The sequence below is a fragment of the Dermacentor albipictus genome, chromosome 1 (genome assembly GCF_038994185.2).
Source record: "Dermacentor albipictus isolate Rhodes 1998 colony chromosome 1, USDA_Dalb.pri_finalv2, whole genome shotgun sequence".
NCBI lineage: Eukaryota > Metazoa > Arthropoda > Arachnida > Ixodida > Ixodidae > Dermacentor > Dermacentor albipictus.
Window position 1 is genome coordinate 335,718,483 of NC_091821.1, and position 17,050 is coordinate 335,735,532.

Here is a 17,050-nt window from a genome sequence, read left to right on the forward strand (position 1 = left end):
CCCTATTTTTTCTGTCCAGGAATATTGAGCCAAAAATTGTTGACGAGTGCAATCGAACTGCGTTTGTATGTTTTACTGCATGGCATGAATGTGATGCGGCGAAGCTGACTTTGAGAAACAGTCTGTCGTGCGACACACGAGATCCTTGCCCATGTTTCTTTTGCTAAAAAATCGGGCGCACATTAGATTTCTACTTTTCTTTACGAGCTTTAATGTCATTTCTATGTTAGTTTTTTTACTTTGGACACATAGAAAATACATGCGTCATCTTTTAGGGGGTGTGTTTTAATCAAGGAAAATACTGCCAAATGAATCAGTGCAGTGTGTTTTGGCATTTTTTCTGCATCTTGTTTAATTCAACCCACCTGATAATTCTATAAATTTTGTTGGGCCCGTCAAAGTCGAATTAACAGAAGTTGACTGTACTAACTTCTTGAAGGGGCCATAACACCTATTGTATGTTAAACCACGGCCGCTTGACCCAAAGGCACAGTAGCGGCCTGCTGCGTCGCGCCTGAACGGTGTCTTGGGCCTAGTTCTCCGTGCGCCCGCTGTGGCGCCACTGCTCGGGGATGGCTGCTGATAGAGTGCACCTTCACAGCTGCGTCGGCACGCGCGATCTCCACTCCAGTCAAGGCGTAAATAATGCATTTTATATTTGGAAATTGCAGACAAAATCTTTTAAGTCGTCATTGGAAGTGCTGATTACACCACAAACGCCAACAGATTGTCACAGGTGTGGAAATCTGTTCTAGAATACGCCTGAGCGCTATCCGTGACGGTTGCCCGTACGATGCACGACCGGGTGGTGCACTTCCATCGAGAGGTTCTGCTTGAAGCAATCTATCAGTACTTTTATTCACTTCTCGTGAACCCGTACGCAAAGTAAAAACTTTACATAGGGAGAACTTGTACGAGTTTCCCAAGTAATTCAAACTAACTTAGATGAAATAAAAACGGTTATCATTGCAAATAATCATTAGTAGATTGTTTCTCATGAAAACAAAGCATATTGAGTGATGCTAGAGGTTATCTAAGGAGTGCGTCCCTTTTAACGAAGCTTCAAAAGGCCTTTGCTTCGAACATGCTCAAACCCTTTATTTGAGCACGCTTTTCATAAAACACATTCCCGCAGGATTCTTTCATTGTAGGCAGGTTTTTTTTCCCCCTGAAGTGGCACTTGGTCGCTGATAAAAACAGCCAGCTTTGTCTCCTTTTTCCGCTCTTTGTAATACCTGAACAAAGGACTGAATTTCGTTGTTGTTTTCATAAACTAAGAGGCGGTTTTTCATTTCGTCCCGTTCGGACTGCAATTTTTTCAGCTCTTCTTCTTGACGGGCAACTTTTTTTTTCAACCTCTTGACTGCTTGCTTTGACTGTTCTAGGACGTCCACAATATCTAATGTAGTTTGGCAGGCCAGGTCAACAGAAAAACTACGTTCAGAGCATGATTCTAAGGCAGTCTCTGGAACTAGAGCTTCCACCTCGTCGCTGAGAAACTGCAAGGCACTTTCGATGTTGGGGCTTTCTCCTGAGCTGCCACAATTATCGCTTGCCTCAACTACTGTGTGATCAGTAAAGTTTCTTCGATGGCGTTTTTTTGGGCTGCACATTCTCTTTTTGCAGGTACCGTGAATATTTGCAAAACATGGTCGGTACCGCATTCGGAAGCAGGAGCCTAAGTTTTGTGTTCGTTTTATAGTCACTTTCTGTAAAGTGCAGGGAACATACCAGAGACCTATCGCTCGGTTGCCACTTGCTTCCTTTTCCCGACACTCCTTGGCGAGAGATATTTTTTTGCCACGCTTCTCGACGCTCCAAGTCGCAGGGGAACTCGTGATATTTCACAGTTGGGTCCTTTTTGGCATTTGTGTCGCAGAATGGCACACAACAGTTGCGCGGCATCGCGCCACATGAACGAGGCTGGCTACGGCACTCACACACACCGAAGAGCGTAAACAAAGCACAGGCAAACTTGCTCACACACACGCACGCAAAAAAGCACGAGATTAATGCATATCGCACGAGGCAAACACGTTCTGACGCGAACCAACTTGCTCACGCACACGCACGCGAAAAAGCACGAGATTAGTGCATAGAGCACGAGGCAAACACGTGCTGACGCAAGAACCAACGCCCCCTTAGCCCCGCCGCGTAGTCGCGAAAGCATCCCCGAGTAGTGGCGCCCTCATCAAGAAAAGCGGTCACAACTGTAAACTCGGCCAAGCGCCCTCCTATTGTCCGCGGCACGACGTAGCTGGCCGCACCTTGCTTTGCATCGAGCGGCCGTGGTTAAACCATACACATCACACAGAAAGCTTGCAAGATTTGAGGGCAATTTGTGGAGTAGAAAGCTTTTAGTATTTGAGTTTGTTATGTCGACTTGGTGAAATAACATCGTCCGCTGCTGTGAACATCTCAGCCAAGTTTTGCTGGTGTACGCGATGCGGGAGCTCGCAAGCAGATCGAAGTCACCTTTCTCTCAAATGCTTTCTTTTCAACAGAAGGACCTGTCACTCTCTTCTAGGCGCACTATTTTGTCATTGAACGCGCTATTTCGTATTTCCCTTAGACAGCTGCTATTGGCTGATAGCTGCGGTCGGCTACATGGTGTAGATACCGCGGCCGCAACTGTGTGCTGCCACTAGTCCACTGGCTAAGCGCACTGCCGCTCGCTGAGAGCAACCGAGTTTGGCTTATGTTTAGCGCATCATAGGCACCAAAGGCGGAAGTTCTGGCGTCTACGTTAACATCCAAAATAAAATTTGAACTGCACGCCACAGTGACATTTACAAGGTGGAGGTTTGTGGGCACGTCCCACTGCGCTGTAGCCTTTGCAGTGCAAGGCATTGAAGAAGGAACAGAAGCACAGTGGAGGCCGCGTTTGATTGCCAATAACTCCGCTCCTGCTGAATGCACTGAACTAGTTTTTGCAGCAAAGTATTTCCGAAATAGCCTATTTTAACTTCCAGTGCCTTTTTACACTTTGATAAAAAGTGGTTCAGGGCCCTTTTAAAGCAACCTTGTGACACTGAGTGGTGGCAAAGTAAACTGGCAATCCTATGAACAGCTTCCTTCGGTAATACAAACCTATTGCAAAGGCCCGGTATTTGTGTACTGCAAACGGCCGAAGTTATTGCAAGGGCTGAAAGTACGCCATGGATGCCGAGTGTTTTGTTTTTGCATTCGCATCTCAGTGGTTTGCTGCTGCTTTTTATTTCATGAGTGAAGGAATTGCAGTCAAATTCAACGGCAATGCCCTTGCTGCACTGTTAGGTGTTGGAGCATGCGAAGTAAGACGTCCGATGTGGTCTTGATCTATTTCATAGCAAATGACACAGCGGTGGCCCCTCATTTCCTGACGTCACACAGCCATGCCGTAATCGCAGTCACTGTCGGTGGGAGGGGCTAAGAGGCAGCAATCTCAAATTGAAATTTCTAGTTAAAATGTGTGCTGAGGTCCCAGTTTTTTGTGTGTATGACCATATCAGGCCCTCTACTCTCAGTTACAACTATAAACTTTAAAGGTGGCTGCCTGCTGTTGATATGGAGATAGCGGTGTACGTGTAACAAACACTGCCTGTGCACTTTCAGTGAGTTGTGTTAGCAGCTGTGGAAGAAAACTGCAGTGCCTTCTGTGCATTTCAGTTGATACTGACTCACTGCTCTTAGTTGGTGCCTTCGTGGTCAGTGAGCCCAACTATCACGCTTATCAATAATGCTTGTTGGCACTTGTTGTTGCTGCCTTTTGTCTGCTTTGCAGATAGCTGATCTCATGCCAAAAGATGCAGTAATTGTGAACGAAGGAGCCAACACGATGGACATTGGAAGGACAATGCTGCCTAACTACTTGCCACGGCATAGGTGAGTGTGCGGTATTGTTGATTCCAAGTTGGAGAGTAATTCCCCAGGAGTGCAGTACATCAGTCCTATTTTGCTTCAAACTCTTCACCAGATCTTCAAACCCACCTTTTCTGTTCATGGTTGCAATCTTTTTCTCCTCTTCATCACCATCATTGTCATAACTCATTAACCCTTTGACATATAGGGTTCTTTCTCCGACGGCTCCTCAGCTCCTGCCAAGCTTTTTTCATGTGTTGTTTCAGCTGAGGTCTGACATCACAAAAAGCTCGTTCTTTGTTGTTACTTTTTCTCATTTCAGAATTCATAAGCTGTTCACAAATTCCTTTCATTGTATGCATGCATGAAACATGCAAAGAATGAAAGCAAGATGAATGAAGACAACATAAACACCGAATATCAACTGAAAGGACACACAGTGGTCGCCACTGTATGACATTGTAGCTTCCCTGCTGCTGCATAGGGTGGAATGATCTTTGGCTTGTATGTTCATGGCAGCGTTGTCTACATATTGGTAATATTTTCTGTGTTCAAGAAGCGTTTCAATGCCCATCCATGAAAATGTGTAAATATACGCAGCAAGTTTAGAGAGCTTGCCTATTACTACATCTCTTGTCATCGCCAACACTCTGTTTCTCATGTGCAGGCTGGATGCTGGCACATTCGGAACGATGGGTATAGGTGTTGGCTTTGCTGTTGCAGCAGCCTTGTGGTGTCAGACTCAGTCGCCTTCGAAGCGGGTTATTTGCATTGAGGGAGACAGTGCTTTTGGCTTCTCAGCTATGGAGATGGAGACTGCCGCTAGGTAAGTCAGACCAGCTGTTATGCCCTTTGTATGAATTTTTGCACTATTACTACTATTGTTGTAATTGTTGTAGTTGTTTGCATGGCTGTGGACACGGCACATGGTCATGTTCAGAGATAGATAGTAACTGGCGAAGCCAATAATGAAGCACAACATTAAGAAAAGTTCTCCAAAATCTTTCGCTTATACAAGAATCTGACTCAACAAAGTGTGCCTTAGAGGGAGTCTATTGCATTACGTGGCTTTGGTTTGGTTGTGTTGTGATGTGGTTCAATTTGCTCTCCTTCTTGTCTTTCTTTAGGTACAAGCTTCCAATAATAGCCATAATCATGAACAACTCTGGGATCTACAATGGTTTTGATGGGGAAACCTGGGAGTCTTTCCTGCATTCGGGAATGCACCCTTGCATCTCGTGAGTTCTGGCTGTGGAGTCTTGTGGTTAGGTACACATTAGGAACAGGCTGGTTCAGTCTGCACTGAAGCATCTTGTGTTTCTTCTGTTCTTAAAACAACACTTAAAAAATTCACTGTTTGCTTACCAAAGCAACCTTGCTAGGTAACACATGCAAGTGGCATAACTGTTGCCTCTGTGAAGTTATCAACATTGTAATTAAGGAATGCATAGGGAGAATAAAACTTGGGGACGTTATCTGCATTTAGTTTTGCATATGGTTCTGATCTTATTGCAAGAATGATTTTATTACTGTACTATTTGTTAACATTTGCTGTATGGTATACTGGCTGTCAGAGTAGGTTAACTTGTAACTCATTTTGTGGACTGAGCAGGATTATCCACGTCTCTACAAGGCAGCTGCAGATAACATAAGGTGCTTTGTAGCGACAGTGACATCTAGCCCCATTGTAACTCTTTATTTATGTAATCTGCGATCTGTTTATGCTGCTTAATTAAGACTCCGCACTTAAGGTATGCTGCTTATCTGTGCATGTCATTGCAGGCTCCCAGCCAACTCTCTTCTGCCAGGTGTCCGCTATGACCAGATGGCTGCCATGTTTGGTAGCAAGGGCTTCAATGTAACAACGCCTGAGGAGCTTCGAGCTGCCTTTACGGAGGCCCTTGCCATCACTGACCGACCAACCATTATCAATGTTGTCATTGATGGCATGGCTCAGAGAAAGCCCCAGGTCAGTTGCTGATATCTTCTCTCTAATTGTTCTACAAAGCATTTCATTGAGGGCAGCACCGTTTTGCGATCACAGTGCCGGCTGACATCTGATGCCATATTGGTATGTGAGATCATGCTGGAGGGTGCATAGTAAATGTGCTGTTGACATGTGCCAAGTTTTCAAGTTTTTCTGAGAGGTCTCAACAAGTTCTTGCTATTCGAAAACTTCTTGGTGTTTCATTACTAAGCTTCAAGCATCTATACAGCTGCAATACCGAGTGGCGACGGGCATAGGGGCGCTGCCGCAGCTCTGCCCACTATCAAAATAGGAGGCAAGTCAAGTCTGTTGACACGTAGGTACAGGCAACAAGTTATTGTATGTCTAGCCTTGAAATCTATTAGGGTACTCGGATGACAACAATCGCAGGTGTCTCTGTGTGCCATGCGGTGTGCCACACCAGCGCAGATATCCCAATCCATATAACTAGCAAAGCTCCAAGGTAACACATTTTGCTAGCTTTCGTGTTCCTCAAGTTTTCTCGGTGCAATATTCTAAGCATTGCTTGCCTGCTATCCGGCCATCAAGCTTTACAAAATAACGAACTGTAAAATAAGTTGACCGGAAGGGCCGTTAACATAGAGTACGCTATAAAACAACTTGGGGACAACGGTCACAAATATGGCATGATAACTTCAGACGCGCGCAACACATTGAAGGAATATGCGCATCCTTAGGTCACGAGTGGTGCTTAGGCAAGGGCACCTCGCTGACTCGATAGAGCTGAAAAACAAACTACTCTGCAACAGCAACTTTATTTTCCGAAGTAATACAGCATACCATGTGCGGCGTCAGCTATACAGCTTGCTGGCAAGGTTCGGAAGCATGGGAGAGCACATGTCAACTAGAAGTGGCCAGTACAAGGTAGTTGTTACAGAATGAAAACGAACATACCTTCATTTTCTTTATCGGCGCACACTGTTTTCATAATGCGTCCTCGGTCAACTTCCACCAGAACGTTGGTCGCCAAGCATGTTAATCTTAGAACGCATTTGAACAGAATAACTTTAGTGTGCGCGCATGAAGAAATACAGTAGACTCCCTTTAAGACAATCTCGAAGGGACCATGAAAATTTGTTTGCCTTATCAGAAGTGCGTCTTATCAGAACAATAATTGGCGACATGACCAGGTGCATCCAAATATCTTACCGTATTTCAAAGTAGCAAATGAAGTAGACTTTAAATGGGAGAAGAATGACATAAAAAGAATTTATTTAGCTTGACTTAATAGAAAACAGTTTTGAAAGGGTACTCTTGCTTAGTTTCATCCATTCCGTGATGGATGTTTGGCACTTCTGTGGAAATTGGCGAGCATCCACAAATGATGTCATCTCACCTAATGACCTTAAATATCCTTCTGTGTCTTTATGCTGCTAGAAGTTCACTAGGGAGTTGAAGCAGGCAACTGCTGCCTCACAGGTCATCGGTGCAGGCTCCGAGCTAGTGAAAGTAGGAAGGAGCATGTTGAGTGAACGGGGCAAGGAGAAACGAGGCGAAGCCTCGCGCAGGAGGAGGGTAGGCAGAGGTGCACTGGGTTGACCTCCTCTGGCAGTTGCCACAGGTTTCGTTTGCGATACAAACGCACCGGGTTTGTCTCGTTTTAACATTGTCCTCACGTGCCGCCCGCTGTGTGTGCAAGGGATAAAACAGTCTATACCCATTTTCCTCCAGCAGTAGAAAAGGCTGAAGGCTGCGCACAGGACGTTCTGTTCATACAAGGTGTGTTCAAAAAGAAAGCAAACTTTTGGAATAGTATGCCAACCGGCAGAGGAAGCGTGCTGTGGCTATTGAGTGCACATAGCGGCTGGTTTAGAGAACAAACTGCCATTTGCCATGTTTCGCTCTGACCATTACTTGGCGAGCTACGGCCAATGAAGTCAGTACGTGCACAAGCTGTTGATCAGATTGCTACCAAAGTAATAACAAAAGAGCTTGAAGAGCGATGTGTCTGTCTGAAATTTTGCTACAAGCTTGGCAAAACTTTCCCAGATACATTTAAATTGCTTAGGCAAGCATACGGGGAGGATTGTATGAGTTGCACGCAGTGCTATGAGTGGTTTAAGCGTTTCAAATACGGCACAGTGTCGGTCAGTGACGATCCCAAGCATGGACGACCTTCCACATCAACAGATGATGACCATGTTAAGAGTGTTTGTGCTGTGATTTGTGGAAATCGTTGTTTAACTGTTTGAGAAGTTGCTGATGAAGTGGGTATCAGCTGTAGGATCATGTCATCAAATAATGAGTGACAACTTGAGATCCGTTGTTTCAGTTGAAAATTGATGCTGTGTTTGTTGACTGACTATCAGAAACAGACCCGTGTTGAAATCAGCCTAGAACTGCTTGTCACTGCCAGTGACAATGAGAACTTCCTTAAGAACATCATAACAGGTGATGAGACATGGATTTATGGCTATGATATTGAAACGAAGGTGCAGTCATCACAGTAGGTGGGTAAAGGATCTCCACATCAAAAGCAACCATGCACATGTCATCCAAAGATCAAGGTGATGTTGGTTGCATTATTTTACTGCAAAAGCAATGTCCATCAGGAATTTGTACCACATGGTCAGATGGTAAACTAGGAAGTCCACCAGGGAATCCTAGCGTGTTTGAGGACTGCTGTGTGCAGTAAAAGGCCTGAATTAGGGGAACACCAGTCTTGGCTGTTGCATCATGACAATGCACTGGCTCATGCATCACTCCTTGTCTGCAGCTATGTAGCAAAACATCACTCTCTCGTTGTGCCCCATCTACCATATCCTCCGGACATTGCCCTGCCTTTTCCAAACCATAGAAAAGATGCAGTACAATGCGACAAGAGACCTGCGTGCCATCCTAGAAAGTGTGCTCCAGGAGGCTTTCCAAAAATGGAAGAAACAGTGGGAACTGTGTATTGCCAGTAGAGGGGACTACATTGAGGGAAACAGTGCCTAAAGGGGCCCTGAACCACCCCTCAGGCTTGGTGAAATAACATAGCTCGCGGGTAGCACACGTAGCTGTGAATGTCTCAGCCAAGTTTTGCTGTCGCACACGGCGTGTGGAGCTCGCGAGCAGATCGCAAAGTCACCTTTCTCTCAAACGCTCTCTTTTCAACAGAAGGCCCTGTCCTCGCTTTCCTCTGAACCCTTTATTTTGGCATCAGACACTTTATTTCGTCATTCTCTTAGACGGCTGCTATTTGCTGAAAGCTGACATCAAGCTGCGGTCGGCTACATGGCATAGATACTGCAGCTGCTGCAGGGTGCTGCTACGAGTCCACTGGCTAAGCGCACTGCGGCTCGCTAAAAACAACCGTATTTGGTTCATGTTTAGCACATCGTAGGCACCAAAGGTGGAAGTCGTGGTGTCTACATTAACATCCAAAATGAAACTTGAACTGCGTGTCCTTGGTGACATTTACAAGGCAGAACGTTGTAGACATGCCCCACTGCGCCGTAGCCTTTGCAGTGCAAGGCACTGAAGAAGGAACGGGAGCACAGCCGAGGCCTTGTTTGGTTGCCAATAACTCTGCTTCTGCTGAACGCATTGAAGTACTTTTTGCGGCAAAGTATTTCTGAAATAGCCTATTTTAACTTCCAATGCCTTTCTCCACTTCGATAAAAAGTGGTTCACAGCCCCTTTAATAAAATGTAGAATAAGCAATAAAGATGTTATAGCAAAAGTTCTGCTTCTTTTTGAACACACCTCGTATAACTGTATTCTAATTTTTTATCCAGTCTTTTAGTACATATGCCACTGCAGGGTTCTAGTGTAACATTTAACAGATTGTACTATGTAATGAAGATTAGTGTAATACAGGTTGCATACAGGCTGTAACGCATAACGGACAACATTAGTAATGAACTGCTAGAGTGGGACAAGGTGTTCCTTGTAAGTGAACACTTTAGTTTTACATTTTCTATGGGGGCTTCCTAGTCATGTCCCTGCTGAGGCATGGATAAATATTGCTTTATTGGGTTGTTGCTCAGCAAACAGGCGTTAGAGATTTTAGTTGCTGAGCTGTTTTTTAAGACCAGCGACTAAGAATTACGAGCATTTACTGCTTTAGTTTCTAGAGTTACAAATATTTATGGTAAGATACAGCTGTTTGATAATATAAATTAATGTAATTTCACTTCCTGTATAAAAATTTGTAAGGATGAAAGATCTGCAACTCATGTTAATTGCTGTAGGATTCACGCCTGTCTTACACCACATGTATGTAGACAACAACAAATATTACATAGCATCATTTTCACATATTATTTATAGAGCTTTTTGTCATGCATATTCTATCCTTCATTTCAAATAGCCTACCTTGTACTCAGGTTTTGTTCAGTTGACAGTTGGCAAGTGTTGTAATTAGAGAGCATTTTAATGTGATAGCGTTAAAGGCCCCACGTCACAGGAAATCCGGTGTCAGCATCGCCATTCCGCGCCGTAGCCGGCGTTGGCTTCCTGTGAGCGAAAAATATTCTATATGGTACTGAAGTTCTTCGATCGCTAAAGTTGCCCATAGCTTGTCTTACATTGTTTACAAAGTTATTCCTCCGAATATTGAGGATGACAGCCCACAAACAAATGTCATGAAACAAAACACCGACAGCGCACGCTTTCTATGTGAAATTTTCTCATAGTGAAATATTAGAAGTAAGAAACAATAACAAAAGATTGGAATGCTGGGTTTCTACTAGAAAGCTCGCCTTCGTGCATAGCGTTCGCTGCCAATGTTCCCCACTAAGCATAACGGTTACGTAAGATGCAGTTGCCGGGAAGCTTGAAAAGCAGTCAGGAAACTGTGAATGCTATCGTGTCCCACTCTTAAAGGCGAAGCTTAAGCGTCCTCCAAATTTTTTGTGGTATTACATCATCACTGACTGAACTACACAAACTCCATTTTCTTGAACTAGAAGCAAAGTTATTTGCATTAGTGTTTCCGAAATCGATGAGCTTAAGAAGCCAGAACCTGATCCATTTGAGTGACGTACTGAAGCACTTTCTTAATTGGCAGACCACTGAATCTCTTTGTGGTGTCGCATTGCTTCATACATTTCAAATTTTTTATTTAATCTTGTGTTCATGATTGCACTGGACAAAGTTGGTGCCAAAGCTTGTCAGTTCTTCTGTGTATTTTGTGTATTTCTGTATTCTGTGTTATTTGCTTCACTGATGAGTTGAGGTTGACTTTCACTTTGCTTTCTTCTTTTCTTTCCAGGAATTTGAATGGCATACAAAATCCAAGATGTGATATGGGCTTGACCGTTAAAGCTGGAACTGTGTACAATTTTTTTTAATATTTTTTTTCACCTGGTCCACAACATAGCTGCTTGCACTCGTCTAGTAACTGTTTGCTTTACATACTCACAGGGTAGGTCTACAAGTTATAGATATATCTCATTTCATTTTCTGGTTGTAACAGTGCTGGTCACTGATACTTTGTTTCAGTGCTTTTAATGTTGGGGTCATGTCACACTACGTTACGTGTAGTATTTTCTTTCTATATGAAACTTTTTAAAAATTGGGATGCTTTTGATAGAACTATTTCAACTTATTTGATTTGATAAAAACATTATATATGCAATTTTGTAGCGGTTGTCACTTATCATAGCCCTGCTTATTCTCCCAAGTTCCCTGCCCTACTATAATTAATTTTGAAGCAAGTTGCAATTGCTGAAGAATATTGGACGAGCACTTTACCAAGACACACATAAGATTTGCATAATGAAGATTTTTCTTAGGCCTCTAGAGGACTGTTATCAACAGCATTGTAGTTGTCGTGACTCATCAGCGGAAAAGAAAATGGCCCGCAGTGAACAGCATTGCAGTGAGCAAGCTCCTGCTTCTCTGTAACACAAGTGCCTTGAGCCTGTCGGAACACACACATTGTGGCTATCATTAGCTGTGCCTTTAGCTACAAGCAGCTTCTGCTACAGTATCAACTCAAGAATCTGGTGGGAAGCAGTATTAGATAGTTTGAAGGCACAGATACTTTCTGCCAGCCATATGGGGTCAACAGTACTGCACAACAACTCTTGGTGCAACTGAACAGAAAATACTCATTTATTACTTTGGATTTATGGAATCGCACAGGAGCAAAGACAGAGAAGACAAGAGCTACTACCAACTGTTATTAAATGTTGCTAATAGATTGTATAAAACAAAGCAACTACATGTGCAGACTTGCAAAGCCTACAGTTGCAAGTGACCTGGATATCGCAGGTTGTGGTGAGGTCATTTTTCGGAACATTATGGAGAATGCTCAGCTTGTGAGGCATGCTGGGCCATTTAATCATTGTGTCTGAGATTGCGTGCACTGTAGCGGCTGTAGTACAAACTGTTTTCTGGCTTCCGAGGAAGTGAACAAGTAAGTAACGGTGACAAGTTATCTTTTTGTCCACTTTCATTTCCCTTCATTATTTTCTACATTCCAGTTTAAACCACAGTTAATTTCCCTGATGCTTTCCTTGGCTTCATTGTTTGTTGACTTCATGTGGTCATGATTAACAAAATTGAACCCCTCAGTTCCCCTTCTCTCATATATTCATTGCGAGGATCTTGAATCTGGCAGCTTGATGTCATTAGGTAGCATGCGAGGGCATATTAACCATGTGCCTGCTCTGTGAAGATCATGTGTTACATGATGCCATTGGGCAGAAAAGGATGTTCCACATCCACCTACCTTGGCTCTGAGTGGCTCTGGCTAACACTCCTAGGGCTAGATCAGTAAACATAAATGCCCAGGTTAGGGGATGAATTGATAGCCATTGCCGTAGCACAATTGGTAGTGCAACACACGTGTAATGCGGAGGTTGAAGCTTCAGCTCCCACCGGCGACAAGTTATCTTACCGTCCACTTTCATTTCCACTTCATTGTTTTCTACATTCCAGTTTAGACTACAATTTCCCCGATGCTTTCCTTGGCTTCATTGCCTTTTAGCTTTATGTGGTCATGATTTTTATATATATATATATATATATATATATATATATATATATATATATATATATATATATATATGGGGGGGGGGGAGATGTCGCGGCTAGCGAAGGACGAATCCCAACATAAAAACGTAACGCTTCTTTATTCGACGAACGATGGTAGCGGACGGGCATACCAACGCTACGTTTGTCACAGTAGCGGTTGGTAGAAGGCGGCTTTTCTCAGCCAGGCAGCCTGTTTTTATAGCCACCGTCGGTGACGCATGCCTCGGGTGACATGGCGGTGGCGCTATGCTTTATCGACCATGCAATCCAGCATGCAGCTGTGGTATGCTTGGCCAGATCATAAGATGGAAGGTGCGCAGAAATATGCGCAGAGTGTGTCACCACACACACACACACACACACACACACACACACACACACACACACACACACACACACACACACACACACACACACACACACACACACACACACACACACACACACACACACACACACACATATATATATATATATATATATATATATATATATATATATATATATATATACACACACACACACTCCTCTAAGCTCTCTCGTCCCCTAACTCTGCCACGTAACCGGCTTCCAACACTTCACATACATACACTTTTTTCCTCTTTAAAACTCCTAATGCGAACACATTAAAAGTAACGCTCAGAGGTAACATTCCCCAACAAAAAGACCCCACATCCCTCTCTATGGACTTCATACCCACTTGAATGCCTTGCACTCTTAATGTCCACACCCTTGGGAGCTCATCTTGTCCCCCAACAATAATCCTCATCTCCTTTTTTCATTTCCTTTCTTGAAGACTCGGCGCTCGCTACCTAAATTTCCTGTCTAGAATGCTGTGTCACGCTGATAACGCGCAAGCCGTTCGTGACTTGGAAGTACCCGGCTAAAAGCGTTGATACCGGGCTGGCAGCGTTAAAGAAAGGAAATGCGGGCAAGACAGATGACTGTTATTATTGTGGGACAGCTTGCTATCCAAAGGGTGTAAACTTTTCTAGGAGTGTAACTCTTTAATAATTTACCCCCCTTGGGGCTTATCTTGTCCCACAACGATATAATCGTCATCTGTCTTGCCTGCATTTCCTTTCTTTAACGCTGCCAGCCCGGTACTTCCAAGTGTCGAACGGCTTGCCCGTTATCAGTGCGACACAGCATTCTGGACAGGAAAGTAGTGAGCACCGAGTTTTCAAGAAAGGAAATGCAAGCAAGGCAGATGACAATTGTTTTGGGACAAATATAAATCCCAAAGGGTGAAACCTTCTTAAGAGTTAACGGGGCAGCATAGCTATTTTAGTTAACGCTTTATTTAAAAGCAACCAAAACTACAGTTGTATCAAGGGCATGTCGCATGGCATTCTATCCTTCAGGGTGCAAAACGATAGACTGATTACACTCAAAAGAAAAGTTTGCAACCTGTGAGGCTTATCTTGTTCCACACACTCTTAAAACAGTTGCACCCTTTGGGGTGTTTATTTGTCCCACAACAATAATCGCCATCTGCCCTGCTTGCGTTTCCTTCCTCGAAAATGCTGGGCTCGCTATACTTTTCTGTCGAGAATGTTCTGTCACGCTGATAACGCAGGTGCCGTTCGTGACTTGGAAGTACCGGGCTCGCAGCGTTAAAGGAAGGAAGTGCGGGCGAGACAGATGATTATCGTTGTGGGACAAGATACGCCCCAAAGGGCGCAAACTTTTTTTTTTTAAACATGCAATCTCTTAAAAAGTTTGCACCCTTTGGGGCTTGTCTCACAACAATAATCGTTAAACCGGTCAGGGCGGCCGCATTTCGATGGGGGCGAAATGCGAAGAGCTCCCGTGTACTTAGATTTAAGTGCAAGTTAAAGAACCCCAGGTGGTCGAAATTTCCGGAGGCCTCCACTACGGCGTACCTCGTAATCAAAAAGTGGTTTTGGCACGTAAAACCCCATAATTAATTAAGAATCGTTATCCGCCTTGCGTTTCCTTCCTTGCAAACTCGGTTCTCGCTGCTTTCCTGTTTAGAATACTGTGTCACGCTGATAACGCACGAGCCGTATCGCGACTTGAAGTACCGGGCTCGCAGCGTTGAAGGAGGGAAATGCGGGCAAGACAGATGATTATTATATCGTTGTGGGACAAGACACGACCCAAAGGGCGTAAACTTCGTTGAGAGTACAGCAATAAGCGTCATCTATCTCTCGCGTCGCCTTTCTTTAGCGATGCGCGCACGGTGCTTCTAGGTCACGAACGGCATGCGCGTTGTCAGCGTGACGCAGCATTTTCGACAGGAAAGTAGCGAGCGCAGAGTTTTCAAGGAAGGAAACGCAAGCAAGGCAGACGACGATTATCGTTGTGGGACAAGATAACCTCCGATGCGCGCTAACTTGTTTATGAGCGCACAGTGCAGGTTGTCAAATTAACCCCGACTGCACATCTTTCATAGCTTGCGAATTGCTTTGTGACGTTAAACCTCTATTTGAAATTTGGAAGTGGTAAACTGTACCAGCACTGCACAAATGCCATAAAGTCGCAGTTGTCCAGTGGGCCGTACTCGTTCGCCTTAGCTCCTCGATTAACCTGATCAGTGGAATTAAGAGAAGCCGTACGTGAGTCATCAGTTTATTGCCACTCTGGCTCGATCTTCACTTTCTTTTCCATTAACTCTGCTCTGACCATTTGAAGACCAGGTCAGAGGGGAGTGAATAGGAGACATACACATCCTCACTCTTAAAACAGTTGCACCCTTTGGGGTGTTTATTTGTCCCACTACACTAATCGTCATCTGCCCTGCTTGCGTTTCCTTTCTTGAAAATGCTGCGCTCGCTACTTTCCTGTCGAGAATGCTACGTCACGCTGATAACGCGCGTGCCGTTAATGATTGGGAAGTACCGGGCTCGCAGCGTTAAGGAAAGGAAATGCGGGCAAGACAGATGGCGATTATCGTTGTGGGACAAGATACGCCCCAAAGGGTGTTTTTTAAGAGTGCTCGTTGGGTAAAATCGAAACGAAAACGGCACGACAGCCTAATTAACCGATAGCCAACTGCGGTAACGCGTATACCTTGCATCATCCCACAACGCTCACGGATCGAGAAGATATCCAAGAAAAGAAAAAAAGTGTTGCTGTAAGCTTTACCTATTTCACTACCCGCGAGTGCTTTAGCTCAGCCTCTTTCATCCAGGGCTGCTCTTCTCGGAAAACTGCGCAGCTTTCACGTTCTCGGTAAGCGTGCACGTATAGTTCCACGAACGGCTAGTTTGAGAGCGAAATGCAAATGACACACCGCGGTGTCTTCCGCTTCGCAATGTCGGCTACGGGAGGCCTGTGAGCGCCGATTGTGATGTTCCCCGAAAAATGTCGCTGCCCCTTTGAATGTGTGGGCTGTCGCTCTACTCGACGTCACAGATCAAAGCAAAACCGAGCACACTAAAGCAAATGATAACTTAGTGGCATTTTATGAATAGTTTTCTAGCTATATAGTTTGTATTTTCTTTATGTCCCTTACTATATATGTTATCTCACCGTTTTCCTGCCTATACTTGGGCCACTGGGTAGTCAAAGCATGCGCATTTCGCAAACGTCCGCAGATGACCGTATGTACTTATCAGCCGCGGTGTGCACTCTAAAAAAAAGTTTACCCCCTTTGGGGCTTATCTTGTCCCCAAACAATCATCGTCATCTGCCTTGCTTGCGTTTGCTCTCTTGCAAACCCGACGCTCGCTACTTTCCTGTCGAGAATGCTGTGTCAAGCTGATAACGCGCAAGCCTTATCGCGACCTGAATGAAGTACCGGGCTCTCAGCGTTGGAGAAGGGAGATGCGGGCAAGACAGATGACGATTGTATCGTTGTGCGACAAGATATGACCCAAAGGGTGCAATTTTTTTTTTTGAGTGTTTTTGGAGTCCGCCACCGAGTGTCTAGGTGGCGGACTTGATCCCGGCGATCACGAAATAACACACGCACGCACACACGCGCGCGCGTGCGTTTGAACACTTAGATATCGACGTGAACATTAAAGAATCCCCAGTGGTCAAAATTAATTCGGATGTTCCCCACTACCGCGTGCCTTGTAATCGGGTAACCAGGAGGCAACTTTAATTTTTAACCATGAATTTCTGCGAAACAAACAGGCTCTCGCCTTTCCGATCAATGCGCTCCATTAATGTGCGGGTACAAAAACGAATTTATAGTTGGACGACGTGTACATATGGGGTGATGTGGGCTTGTGCCGCGTATTTGATATACCTTCGTGCGACATG

The 17,050-nt window shown here is 44.5% G+C and overlaps 1 protein-coding gene across 2 annotated transcripts in view; it reads left to right on the top strand.

Annotated features, from left to right (window-relative positions):
* Positions 1-11,411, top strand: part of Hacl (2-hydroxyacyl-CoA lyase) — a 34,463-nt gene extending 23,052 nt beyond the window's left edge. For both annotated transcript variants that reach the window (XM_065447986.1, XM_065447987.1), the window contains 5 exons: positions 3,764-3,864; positions 4,508-4,666; positions 4,968-5,078; positions 5,623-5,809; positions 11,046-11,411. In XM_065447986.1, the coding sequence (XP_065304058.1) occupies positions 3,764-3,864; positions 4,508-4,666; positions 4,968-5,078; positions 5,623-5,809; positions 11,046-11,078 (591 nt within the window). In that variant the 3' untranslated portion in view covers positions 11,079-11,411. The remainder of the gene's footprint in view (positions 1-3,763; positions 3,865-4,507; positions 4,667-4,967; positions 5,079-5,622; positions 5,810-11,045) is intronic.
* Positions 11,412-17,050: the final 5,639 nt, after the last annotated feature.